Source organism: Microtus oregoni, unplaced genomic scaffold, assembly GCF_018167655.1.
Source record: "Microtus oregoni isolate MIOR12 unplaced genomic scaffold, Mior012 000081F_ref0000091, whole genome shotgun sequence".
Lineage (NCBI taxonomy): Eukaryota > Metazoa > Chordata > Mammalia > Rodentia > Cricetidae > Microtus > Microtus oregoni.
Genome location: NW_024544541.1, coordinates 1,660,700 through 1,675,084, shown reverse-complemented (window position 1 = coordinate 1,675,084; position 14,385 = coordinate 1,660,700). Strand labels below are relative to the sequence as shown.

At 39.3% G+C, this 14,385-nt stretch overlaps 1 protein-coding gene across 10 annotated transcripts in view; it reads left to right on the top strand.

Moving 5' to 3' along the window:
• Positions 1–14,385, top strand: part of LOC121441733 (arginine-glutamic acid dipeptide repeats protein) — a 373,675-nt gene that overhangs the window by 194,571 nt on the left and 164,719 nt on the right. For all 10 annotated transcript variants that reach the window (XM_041642992.1, XM_041642986.1, XM_041642985.1 and 7 more), the window contains one exon: positions 1,883–1,979. In XM_041642992.1, the coding sequence (XP_041498926.1) occupies positions 1,883–1,979 (97 nt within the window). The remainder of the gene's footprint in view (positions 1–1,882; positions 1,980–14,385) is intronic.

Sequence of the window (14,385 nt, the reverse complement as noted above, 5' to 3'; positions counted from 1 at the left end):
ATTAAAAGCATTTACTACTCTTGTAGAGGATCCAGATTCAGTTCCTAGCACCCACACCAGGCAGTTCACAACTGTTTATAACTCCAGTTCCAGTGAATTCAATGCCTGTGGCCTCCATGAACACCTGGTGCACATAAAACACATACATGCATATATATGTTTTTTAAATCTTGAAGAAAATACCAAAAAAATATCAAGAAAGCCCCCTCTAAGTTTGTACTAATGCACATATTTTTAAAAATAGCAGTTGTATAGTTCTTTAGGCTCCTATGTTTAACTTAGTGACTGGTAGTGTTAAAGCCCTGTGTGCATGTGTTCCTTGTCCTTCCAGGAGCTCATGTGCTGTGCTTCCCTACATTTTAGGCAGACAGAGCCCATTTTCAAAGAAAAGCTTTTTGAGTTACACTTTGGAATGTAAATTAAGAGCTGCCTTCAGAAACAGTGGTTTTTGGCAGCTGATTTCCACACTTGCCTTTGGTCTCATATATTGGATCAGAACTTTATCAACATGTAAGCTCTGTATAAATGTACTGCGTGCAACATTTATGCAAGTGTGTAGTAGCTTTTTGAAAACCTGGTCTTGAGAGTTGCCTCGTGCTCCTTAATTCCATTAGTCGTCCTGAGGCTGTGGGAGGCGCTTTGCCCTGGCATTCTGTCTCAGGAGGGTGAGCTTAGAGAGGCTATGGGAGGTTGTGTTGGAGCAGCCAAGGACATGCTGTCTGTGTTTCCCCACTCACCTCAGCCATGGTGAACTTTTCATGGACTTTTTTTTTCTTTCTTTTTTATTTATTCATTAAAAATTTCCACCTCCTCCCATCTCCCTCCCACTCCCCCCTCCCCTCCCCCTCCCTCTCCAGCCCTAAGAGCAGTCAGGGTTTCCTGCCCCGTGGAAAGTCCACTTTTCATGGACTTTTAAAAAACATCTTTGAAAAGATAAAAGTCAGTTAACTTTTATGATCTTTGTAAAAAAAAATAGTAGCTTAATAATTCTTTTCAGTCCCAGTCCTGTGGCTTCATTGCATTTTAAAATATTTGATAGTAAACAAATAGATGGGGGCCAGATGTGGTGGTGTGTATCTATAATCTCAGAATTGGGAGGGAGAGAGGAAGGAGACTTATGAGTTCAAGGCAGCCTCAGTATTGTAGTGACTTCAGGGCCATCCTCAGAAACAGACATGCAGAGAGAAAACAAAATGGACAAGTTATCTACATGTATTCATTGTATATTGTAGGGCCAACAGAATTGCTCAGCAGCTGAAGCTGTTTGCTGCCAATCTTGACAATTTGTCTTCAGTCCCCAGACCCACTTGGTAGAAAAGAAAAACTGACTCTTACACGTTGTCCTCTGACCACTACACACATTGCTATGAAGTAAGCTTGCCCAGATATAAGCACATACACATGTACATGCACACAAAATATGGATAAAATTAAGAGGTATAATCCCAACACTCAGGAGGCAGAAGCAAGTGTATCTCTGTTGGCTCAAGGCCAGCCTAGTCTACGAGAGCTAGTTCCAGGACAGGGTCCAAGGCTACAGACAAACAAAACAAAGTTGTTTCGTCTCAAAAATTAGTTAACACGTTGCTGGGATGTGGCAGTGCACTTCTCTTTCATTTTCATTGTGCTTTTTAAGGTTCAGTACACAGAAGGATTTTGTGAACAGTCTGTCAGTTGTTGCAGCTGTACATTGTGTTCTGTTATTCTTACTACATATCCCGTTTCCTAGTGGCTGTATTTTGGTCATAACTATGTTTTGGTATTTGTCTTTAATAGGAGGTAAACTTGAGAAAAAGGTTTGCAAAAATTTTCTTCTTGTTTTGGGAACTTTACTTTAATATCTTCTTATTTAGTTAACTGACTTCTTTTCTTTTGCTTGTAGACTCTGGAAGGGAACTTGTCATCACAGATCCAGTCATCAAGAACCGAGAGCTCTTCATTTCTGATTATGTCGACACGTACCATGCTGCTGCCCTGAGGTGAGGAGAGGCTGGAGGGTGGGAGCTGACTTGGCTCTGATCTGCTTTGGCAGTCATTGTTTTTATCAGAACCAACAGTGGTTCGCTGGGGTTGCTGAGGTTCCAGAGGTTTCTGGGCTCTCTGCCAACCCCACTGTGGCTCTCCCTGTATCTTTGTTCTGATTCGTTTCCATACTGTCTAAATTAGTGTGTGTTTCTGGGAAGTTAATATCCTAGTATTATTTGGTAAAATTTTTAGGGTGGAAAAAGTCTGAAGATCTGAGGTTAACTTTGTAAAGATCAAGTCCTACTGCTAGTAAAGATGGAGGAAGGAAAAAAAAAAAGATAAAACAAACATGCCAGCATGTTAATTATAGAAAACCTAGGAATGTACAGAAATTTTTAATAGCTCTTCTTCCAGTTTTTCTTATTTCTCAGTGTTTTTACTAAAGAGCATGCTGAAGACTGGGGAATATATTGAAGATGCAGTCTGAAACAGAAGGGCATCATTCCCTGCTGTGATGTCAGACAGGTTTGCCTTAAAGCAAGTGTGCACTTCTGCTTCTCCAGAGCACGGTGCCAGGATTCACCACCTGTACACATTGTGTCTCTATGTCTGGCTGATTTGAAACCTCTTTGTAGCATGATTAATAAAAACCCAGAGACAAATTGGGATTCAACCTGAAGGTCAGAAAAGCAAAGCAGCCAGCCACTGATTCTTACCTCTACCTCAGTTTGAAATGGTGATTTGCCTCCAGGAATCTCAGAAAGAGACTGTGTCTGAGAGCTGTCTCCTCCTGTCTTATATTCTTCTCTAGGGCTGGGATTAAAGGTGTGTGTGCACCACCATCGCCTAGTTTCTATGGCAAACTAGTGTGGGCACTGGGATTGAAGGTTTGTGTTTTTGCTGCCTGGTCTGTAAAGCTAGCCTGTGAGGCTCTTTTACTCTGAACTTCAGGCAGGCTCTAGTTATTAAAATACATGTGAAATATCACTCCACCACTTAAGTGACATAAGAAGTATGGTAGCTAACATCATCACTTACCTCTCTGTAAATCATAAATAATAAGGTTTTGCCAAATAGTAACAAAACCCTTAATCTCTGTTAAAGAATATGGGTACAATAAAAGCCTTTGAGATTTGCTGACTTTAGCTGAGCTACTTAAACTGAGATGCAACCATAGTTGCCTAGTCCTCACCTGTCACCTGTTCAGCCACCATGCCTGGGGTGTCTCATGCAAAGCTTGCAACGATAGAGCCAGTTACTTGGGCAGAAGAGTGGCAGCATTTATATAGCACTGTTTCTGCAAACATTGGGTCTCAGATACATGTCATAATGGCCTTTGTCTCAACTGTTCATCTGAGCCACTTTGGACCAATTCAGAGACAACACATAAATAAATGCATTGGCTGTGGTCCAGTGAGCTTTTTTTAAAAATGAAAAGTAAGAGTTTTATTTACATTTTACTTGTTAGTGATTTTGTCCTTTTGTATTTTAATTATTTAAAAATTTAAAATTGTTCTCTTGTAATAAATATGTAAAAACAGGCAGGCAGTGGGGATCGTGCCACAGGGAAGGGGTGTGTATATTAAACTTGACTTTTTACAGAGCTCTTACTTCATTTTGAGAATGTGGTGGTTTATAAGCCCCAGATTCCCATAAGCCTTTGTATGTTCTTTGTATGGACTCCCGAGCTTAAACAAGCCTACATGCTGAGCAAAGCATGATGATGGAAGTTGACTAGGTTGATAATGGAGGACAGCTGACTAATTTAGCATTTGTCCTCATTTGCCTTCTGCTTTTTCTATCTCCTCACTGGTTGAGGTCATGATTTTAAAGGACTTGAGATTCTAGTTTAGGAGATGATGTAAGGTGTAATTGGTTGTCCAAAATGTTTTGACACAATTGAAATGAATATATTTGAAGGTTTCTTAATGCCATTCAGATTTGATGAACAATTCTTACCCAGTTTTTAGAACTGTTTATCTCCCATAACACCGGCTTGTAGCACAAATAATAAAAACCTAGAGCTAGAAATCGGGGTTCTAGCCAAAAACCAGAAAAGCAGAGGAGCCAACCCAGTAGAGAAGCCTTACCTGTACCAAGGCTGGGTGAGCGCAAACTAAGCAGACTAAGCCTCTCTCTCCTCTCATTTTATATTCCCTTTAGTTCTGGGATCAAAGGCGTGCGACTCCCTAGCACTTGGATTAAAGATGTGTGGTACCACCTGGATTTGTTTTTGCATTGATCTTGTGTAGCCAAGGGTGGCCTTGAACTCACAGAGATTCTACCTCGTTCTTCCAAATCCTGGGATTAAGGTGTGTGTGCCACCATTACTGGAACTCTAGAGGCTTTAGCTTTTCCTTTGGTCTTCGGGCAAGATTTATTTATCAAAATACAAACAATAAACGACTATACTAGCTAGACACAGATAGACTTGGATTACTCTAGATAGGCTTGCACTACTCCTGGAAGTGGGAAGCCATAAACCCCTGTCATGGGCCCTGTACCTTGACTTCTCCAGTAGCAATATGTGCTGTACTTTCTTCAGGGTGTCTGACTAGAATCCTTTCTGACCATTAGGTTTTTAATCCTCTTGTGATATTATCTTAAAATTTGTCCAAAAAGTAATAGGTTTTCTACAAAACTGTCATCTCCAGTTTTTTTTAATGATTTATTTTTTGAGATTATAATATAATTGTAATATAATATAATTATAATATATTACACCATCTCACTTTGCTTTCTTTCCTCCATGCCTGCCCTATATTTTTTTCCTTGTTTGTTTTCACATTCATGGCCTCTTTTTTGAATTTATTGTTGTTACAGACAAATATGTATTATATGTATTCCTAAATATATAAATACAGCCTGCCCAGTCCATATAACGTTGTTTATATGTTAGACTGACCATTTGGTATTGGATAACCACAAATAAGTGTAGCCGTCACCTCTTATTAAAGAAATATCTCCAGTTTTAGTGGGTTTTTTTTGTTTTTTTTTTGTTTTTATTTTTTGGACATTTATTTATTTTGCATGTATTGGTGTTTTGTCTGCATGAGGGTGTCGGCCCCTAGAACTAGAGTTACTTATTGCTGTTAACTTCCATATGGGTGCTGGGAATTGAACCTGGGTCCCAAGAGCAATTAGTGCTCTTAACCACTGAGCCATCTTTTCAGCCCCTAGTTTTGCTTTATTGGGCTTAAATGAAGCGTCCCTTTGTGACCTGACGACTGGATGATAAGCAGTCATTTTGTCACTATTTGGTCCGGCTTGGTAAATGTTGTTGAACCCTGGCCTTTTCCGTAGCCTGATGCTCAGTGTATGGCTCTAACCCCATTCTCCCTAGTAGTATGCTCACCACAGGAAGGCCTGCTACTCTACCATTATAAAACAGGGCAGAATAGCAAAGTCCTCGTCATCTCAGTTTATTCTTTCTTCTCCATGGTTAGGGTACTTAAACATTTTGGTGAATGAGAGGTGATGGATGATTGAGGATTGAGATTCAACCTTTTCTGCCAATTTCTCTTTTTATAGCTAACCCACAGAAAAGAGTGCTTTCTTCTCTGACACATGTAAACCAGCACTGCTATAGATAAATTCAGTTTTGAAGGGATACAAATAAAACAGTTCGTGGGCACATGAAAGGGGATCAAATGAGTATAATAAGAAAACCAAAGGACAAAAAAGGAAAAAGAAAAAGGCAATAGTGTTGGCTCTTAGCACCATTCTTTCGAAGATCAAAGGACTCGGTTACATGGACTCATGCCGTGTGCAGCCATTGACTGGGCTGCCATCCGATTCACTGGGGATGAAGCTGATGTCTGTATTTTTTCTTTCAAGCTAGTGTTAGAGTTGGTTATAAAAGAGAAAGGCGAGCTTTGTCCTTCGGTTACCGTAAATCAAAAGGAAAACAGAATTTCTCTGCAGCCTTTGCTTTGTAAGTTGTGGTGTCTTAGCTTCTCCTTCCCCGGAGGGTTTGTTCTCAGTCTGGACTCAGTTGAGAAGTGTGTTGAACAGTGTCAACCAGCCAGTTTTGAACCCTTGGCCTTGACCATCCCTCACCTTTATGTTTCTGACAAATTTTATGTAGAAGTCTGCTTTCTTATTTCATGACCCTTATTCATCATTACAAAAGTCAGCATCTTGAGTAAATTACTGCTTGGGTTTTCCTTATGCCCAGGGAAAAATTTTTGGTTGACATTGTCACATAAGAGTGAAAAGTGCCAGACGGAAACAAGATGACTTCAGCCTAATCCTGCCGGTACATAGCTTTGTGAACATAATCAAACTTGTTGATTTTTGAATCATCCTTTTGATACTTGCTCAGGTCACGATACCTGGCAGTGACCTCATGACTTGCACATATATCTTCTGGCTTAACATCAGTATAGCAGGCATGTGAAAAGCACTCATAAAGGACCTTGCATGTGGTGGCCTAACTAATGTTCTTTTTCAGTTATTGAATCTCAGTGAGGTCTATAATATTAGTGTTCAAGGAAGAAAAGCTTATAATAGAGTTATTTATGTACTGGTGATATTTAGTTTACATGCATTTCATTTCTTGGCGGGTTGATTGTGTATTCACACAGCTTTGGGATAGAAAGCACATGCAGCCCTGGGAGAGCGCTGTCATGTGGTAGTTTGCTGGCTGTGCTGCTTTCCCCTTTAAGGTGGTGCTTTGCTGATGTGTGGTGTGGCTGTTCTGGGGTTGGGAGTGTGTGCTGGGAGAGGTCAGCAATGGCCCTGACGTGGCTGCCATTTTCTAGCTTGCTCACTGTCTTGTCTCCTATTTCTAGTAGTCACAAGTAATAAATATACCAAAGCAGTTCAGGCTACACGCCACTGTCTTACCTAGGGATTCATAATTTAGAAAGATAACTTAGGGCAAATTTTCTGAAGCTCAGGGCCCAAGAATCCATGACTAATTATTCAGAGCTTCTGGTTTTCATTAAGTTCACCTGAATTCACTTACTTCATCATTTTTCCATGAGCAGCTGTCATTATATTTATGGTTAAAATGGATTAATTTACTCTATAGAGGTCTCTTAAGAAGTTTTATTGGGGCTGGAGAGATGGCTCAGTGGTTAAGAGCATTGCCTGCTCTTCCAAAGGTTCTGAGTTCAATACCCAGCAACCATGGTGGCTCACAACCGTCTGTAATGAGGTCTGGTGCCCTCTTCTGGCCTGCAGACATACAGACAGAATATTGCATACAAAATAAATAAATAAATAAATAAATAGACAAATAAATAATTTTTTTTAATAAAAAAAACAGTTTCATGTGTTGCAGAGCTCTCTGTCTTGCAGTTGCACTTTTGGGGCGGAGTTAGAACATCTTTATCGCTTTATCCACACACAGTAGTGCATGCTGCACAGCATGCTTTGTCCTTGTCTTTGTCCACACATTGTTTAGCTCCTTATTGCTCTGCTAGCAGATGAGGGACTCTGTATTATAAGCTTTATCCTGCGTCCCAATGTCTGGAGTAGTTCTCCCTTTTAAAATAATTTGCTTTTTCACAGGAACCTTGGTGTTTTCATGTTTCCTTCTGTGAAACAATGCTGGCATTTGCCTAGTGGTTGCATTGAACGTGTTACCAATTGATGGAAGAAGTTCATGTTGACTTTAATTTCTTTTTATTTAAAAAAAATTTTTTTTTCTTGATTTTTCAAGACAGGATTTCTCTATGTAGCTTTGGAACCTATCCTGAAACTCACTCTGTAGACTAGCTGGCCCCAAACTCAGGTAGATCTTCCTGCCTCTGCCTCCCAAGTGCTGAGATTAAAGGCGTGTGCTACCACTGCCCAGCTTCATGTTGACTTTTCTATTTGAGATCAGAGACAGTCTGTTTTCTGCATGGGTTATAGTGACTTGTGTGCTCCAGGAGGGCAGGCAGTTTGTCTCAGGTGAGTTTTCTACAGCTTCCCTCAGTTATTTCTTTCCTAAGCACTAGATTGTGAAACTGCTGAACCTTGCACTCTGATAATAGGACATGTTCTTTTTTATGGACTTTGTCACATTCTAAAAAGTTGCTTGTATATTAAGTCATAAGGCAAAATGTCTATCTGATTACATAGCTATGAATTAATTAGTAGCTTACCATGAAAAACAAAATAACACAAGCCTTCTACACTCAGAGAGTTAATACTTCTCATTAAAACAATGTCTGATGTAAGGGGCATTACAAGCTAAAAGAAAAGGTGCTTGTGAAAATGAAACTAAAAATGACATATAATCTTGGCATTTAAGAAATGATTGAAGAAAAATTAGTTGCATTAAACACATCAGTAAAAAAAAATAAGAATTTTTTTTTTGTTTTGTTTTTTTTGTTTTTGTTTTTTGAGACAGGGTTTCTCTGTGGCTTTGGAGCCTGTCCTGGAACTAGCTCTGTAGACCAGGCTGGTCTCAAACTCGCAGAGATCCGCCTGCCTCTGCCTCCCGAGTGCTGGGATTAAAGGCGTGCGCCACCATCGCCCGGCAAAAATAAGAATTTTTAATGAATGGATTTACCAGCTTACTAAAGAATGAATTTTAAAAAACGTCAAAAGAATGTTTTGACTTTTTTCCTGGGTGGGTAAAGATGTATTTAGGTCAGTCTTTAAGGGATCTGGGTACAAGTAGGATCTCAGCACTATGCTGAGTTCTCTGTGTGATTGCTACACCTAGAGAAACCACCGTGAGAACTGTACACAGCCATTCACTTAAAACACAGGTTGTGAGTCAAGATGAGGTTCCCAACATGTCTGTGCTGTAGCTCACAGGAAGGCAGGGGACACCTCATGGAAACTGAGAAAGTCATTTCACAAAGATTTCTCTACTTTAATCTAGCCTAGAAAGCCCTCTCTTTGGAGGTCCTGCATTGTGTTTTCTTTTCTCAAGTAAGGATAACTAACTGCAGTTCTCCACAGACATGCTACTGTGAATTCCGTGCTCCCATCCTGAGTTTCCTTTTATTTTACATAAACTTCAGGTATAGGGAGACTTTCCTAGTTATTGATAATTTTATGAAGTCAGTTACTAGGTCATACTTTTTATTCATATTCCCACCCTTTTGTTATACTGCACGCATGTGATGTGGGATAGCTCTGTCCTCACTGTTTGTCCTTTAGCATGTGACCTTCCTGCACTGTCTTCTAATTGTGTAGGCACAGTATACCACTAATCCTGTACAACCCCACTCCTGTTCTCAGAGGATGCCTGCAATCCTCTCAGCTCAGCTTCCCCAGTGCCAGGGTTACAGGTGTGTGCCACCACCCCAGCTGAAGTGAGATTTTTCTAAGGTGTCTCCTTTTGTGGTGGGTGACTGCACGTGGAGCTTTCCTGCCTGTATTTGCAGTCCTGTTAACAATGAAGGACTGCTTCAGGAATGGTGTTGACAGGACCTTAGAAAACTCTGAAATCACACATTTCAAACAGATGGAAATGATGGCAGTTCTCTTTAATATTCAGTCTCTTCTTATTCATTTCACTACACACTGTGAGATAATACCTTACTTTTGAGCAACCACGGAATGCCAAGAGTGTGTACAAGCGTATAGAAGGAGACTGCTCTTTTGTTTCCAGGCCGCACAGACCCAGATATTCACACAGAAACTACATTAATTACAGCACTGTTTAGCCATTCAGGTATATTTCTAGCTAGATCTTTCATCTCGAATTAACATATTTCTCTTAATCACCACGAGGCTATGGCTTACCAGAAAGATTCCAGCAGTGTCTGTCTCCTTCAGCAGCTACATGGCAGCTCTTTGACTCTACCTGCTCTCTCTATAAATCTCTATTCGGATTTCCCACCTGGCTTTACTCTGCTAAGCCATTGACAGAAACAGCTTTATTCGTTAGCCAATAGAAGCAACACATATACAGAAGGACATCCCACATCACTTGCATGCAGTGGGAAGTTGGGCCTGCTGTGTGCCTCCAGATCATCTTTTCTTGTTAGTATTGGGTGGGGTTTCTTGAGCTAATGTAATTTGGTGGCTTAGGTTTGTATAAAAGTCACTGTTTTGACTGTCCCTCACCTGTAGTGATTGACTAGCCACCACACCACACTCCCATGTATTCAGAGAGTCCTTTTTTATTTCCCAGCCACCCAGACACGAATAATCACATAAAACTATATTAATTACAACACTGGGCAACGACTCAGGCATATTTCTAGCTAGCTCTTACATCTTAAATTAACCCAATTCTATGATCCTGTGTATCGCCACAAGGCTCTGGTTTACTGGTAAGGTTCTGTGAAGGCGTAAGTCACAAACAATGCCACACCAGTTTGGAATTATGATTAATAGGGTGGTATTTATTTAAAGGGGAAAAAACTTACAGATCACTGTCCCAGGCAACAGCCCTCTACGCAACCAGGAAGGGAGTCTAGTCGCCGGTGGAGCAGGAAGTGAAGAGAGAGAGGAGAGGGAAGTGGCTGCTTTTTTAAAGGGAGAGAGACCATGCCCCAATGGGCTGGTATCTCAGCAGCTATAGGCTGGAGGAGTGGGAGGACCTCCTGCAACACCTCCCCCTTTTGTTTAAATAAGAGAGTTCTAAACCTACTATGAAATTATATATAATAAGTACAAATATCATATTCTAACTAGCTTGGTCTTGTATAATAAATAACTTGGCCAAGTCATGAGAGAAAGTAACTACATTTATATAGTCTTCAACCCCATTGAAGATCTGAGAAGGGAAATAATGTTACCTGGGTAATTAGGAAGTTCAGTAAAACAACTTCCAAAACATGCAACAAATCACAGAGACAACTAGCTACCTGGGCAATCACCCAAAGTCACATTAGCAGCGTTGAAGCAACCAACTTTGGCTAAGGCCTAACATAACTGACATACCATTTTCTAAGGCAAGCAAGTTTTCAAAACTATCTTACCCTGTCTTGGCAGGATATGACAGTCCTGTTTTATCCATTGATGCACACTCTGTATCTTTGTCAGTCGTTGAGGTATGGGCATTTCTTTGCCCAAAGGCTGGTTCTGCCAAAAAGAAAGGCTCCAAGTGGAGTGTCTTTGGTGCTCAGCATTCTCTCGGGAACAGAGTGGTGTTGCCAGGAGCAATTGTGTCTCACTACCACAAAACTCTGAGTTAGATTAAAGGCCATTTTCTACAGCTCTTTGAAGAAGTTGAAGATTATCTATCTATACTGAGTATAATCTCTATATATCTAAAGAACCTGATTAGTCTAATTATAAATGACAAATTTAGATGACTATTAATCTATATAATTCTCAGTATCTATCTAACTTAAAGACTAAGACAATAAACGACTGTGAAACAAATGAGGACAATGACCTCCAAATATAAACAATGTACAAATATACATGGCAGTAGGTAAATATATATATCAATACACAAATATTATATAAGTATCTTAATCAGAGGCAGAAATGTACACTGCAATATGGTAAATATATACAATATATGTATCAATACAATATATGTCAATACATAAAAAAATGTTTTAAACAGAGGTAGAAACATGCATGCGTACAATAGTCAATATAATTTAACTTTGTATCAATATACAAGACTCTATACCAATGTATTTGTCTAAAAACAGTAACTCACAATTACAAATCTATTATCCCATCATCTCTCTTTTTTTTTTTTCAAAATGATCCCTGAGCTTATAAAATTCCTCCCCCAACCCTCAATCGTATACTAATTATAATCAACCCCTAAATGATGTCCCTAAACCCAAGGGCAGACTTTACTGGGAGAGGGGACGTCGTCCTCTAGAATTACTTCCAGCTGTCATGGGGGCGACATTCTTTCTGGGGGATCCTGTGAAAGTAAAATGATGGTTAAATTTCAAGATCAATGTCCTTTAAAATTGCAAATAGTCTCTGAGTATTTTGTGCAGGTCTGGCCAAAATGTTGTATAAGATGTGCACCATTTCAGCTAACCAAGTTGGAACTTTCTTGTGCAGCTGGTATCCAAAACAGGTCTTGTAGTAGCGCTATCAGTATCATGACGTCATATCAACCAGGTGGAGTTGTTGTTATGGGGCCCCATCTTCTTCCTGGAAACTTCAAATGTCACTTCAGGAAAAACTCATTGTTCATTGTGAAAAACTTAAACATTAATCATATAGACATATATGTATATATTCACTGAAAGGCATGATAGATATATTCAATGAAAAGTATGATAGATATGAAGAAAAGCAAAGATGTTTTCTAAACTCATATTTCTTTCTGTCCCATATCATGGCTCTTGACATGAGACAGAAACTCCAGAAACTCTGGGTTTCTCTTACTAACAGGCTTGGAATTGGAGAGGGACTGAGCCAGAGTCCAACTTCAAAACCAGCTTTATAAATTTAGAAATATGGTTTAATATTACACAACCCATTCAGTTTTCTTGATATTTCCTATTGGGCAGGTATTTTTCCATCTGTCAGTATCCAAACATCCAGGGTCCCTTGAATTTTTCAAAGATGAGTATTTTCCTGTGGAGATAGGAACAGAACCCTGCCCCCATTCTATATGTTTTTCTTACCACCTGTATGAATATCATCATTGTGGATGAGTTGTCATTTCTCCTTTCCAAGAGGTTTCTCCTCTTCAAATCGAAACTTTATTAATTTTGATGGTATCCACAATTTTTCTTCTCCTGTGGAAACAAGAGCAAAACCCCTTCCCCAATGTAGCACATATCCTGGCTTCCATTGAGAGGTCAGCACATCTTTGAAATAAATCAGTTGATTTAGTTCAGCAGACTTTTCCATTATCCAATGTCTTTCTGCTGCTGTCGTTCCTTTCTCATTAGCGTTAAGAAAATTCAAGGTTAATAAAGCATTATGTAATCTATTTCTGGGGGTATTTTCGGTCCCTTTCTGTTTGTTCAGCATATCCTTTATAGTACGATTTGATCTTTCTATAACTGCCTGACCTGTAGGATTATTTGGTATACCTGTAATGTGTTTTATATTATAATAATCAAAAAAGCGTTTCATTTTCTTAGATACATATGCTGGATCATTATCTGTCTTTATTTGTGCAGGTATACCCATGATGGCCATAACTTCCAATAAATGTGTGATTACTGAATCAGCCTTTTCTGAGCTCAGGGCAGTAGCCCATTAAATCCTGAATATGTGTCTATGGTATGGTATACATATTTAATTTACCAAATTCCATGAAGGGGAACACTTCCATCTGCCAGATTTCATTTCTCTTAGTACCCTTTGGGTTACTCCCTGCAGGCAACGGTGTTTGATTATAGAAAGAACAAGTAGGACATCTCCTTATAATGTCCTTAGCTTGTTGCCAAGTAGTGGAAAATTCTTTCTTTAGGCCTTTAATATTGACATGATGCTTCTTATGAAATTCTGAGGCCTGCAACACACTTCCAATCAATAATTGATCAATCTCAATTATTGGTCCTTGGGCTAGAGGACCAGGCAGACCTGTATGGGACCGGATGTGTGTTATGTACATCGGACAAAGCCTGTTCCTGATTATGTCTTGTACCTGGATAAACAATGAAGTCAACTCTGTGTCATCTGGTATAAATTCAGCGGTTTCAATATGCAAGATAACTCTTTCTGCATATTGTGAATCTGTAACTATATTAAGAGGTTCTTTAAAATCCCTTAGCACCATAAGAATGGCATATAATTCTGCCTTCTGGACAGAATTATAAGGGCTTTGTTCCACCTTACTCAATTCATCTGACTTGTAACCTGCTTTCCCTGATTTATTTGCATCAGTATAGAACGTACGGGCTCCAGTTATTGGAGCATCACGTACAATTCTAGGAAGATTCCAAGAAGTTCTTTTTATGAGGTTAACTCTACCACTTTTGGGATAGTTGCTATTAATTTCTCCCAAAAAATTAGCACAAGCTCTTTGCCATGGTTCATTGTCTTCCCATAACTTTTTTATTTCTTCAATAGTAAAAGGCACTATAATTTCTGCTGGGTCTATACCTGCTAGCTGACGAAGTCTCAGCTTACATTTTATGATTAATTCAGAGACTTTTTCCACGTAAGTTTTTAATTTTTTACTTGGTTTATTAGGTATAAATATCCACTCTAAAATAAAATCTTCCCTCTGCATTAGAATCCCTGTAGGAGAAATTCTGGAAGGCAATATGACTAGGATGCAGCTAAGATTTGGGTTCATCCTATCCACATGTGCCTCCTGTAATTTTTCCTCAATCATTGTCAGTTCCTTTTCTGCTTCAGCTGTCAGTTTTCTTGGACTATTCAAATCTTTATCACCATCTGAGGTTTTGTTTAAATGAACTATTAGATCAGGTGTTATCCCAACAGCTGGTCGTAGACTGGAAATATCTCCTAACAATCTTTGGAAGTCATTAAGAGTCTTTAAGCGGTCTCTCCTAATTTGTGCCTTTTGCGTTTTAATTTTCTCTAACCCTATTCTGTAACCTAGGTAATTAATAGAATTTC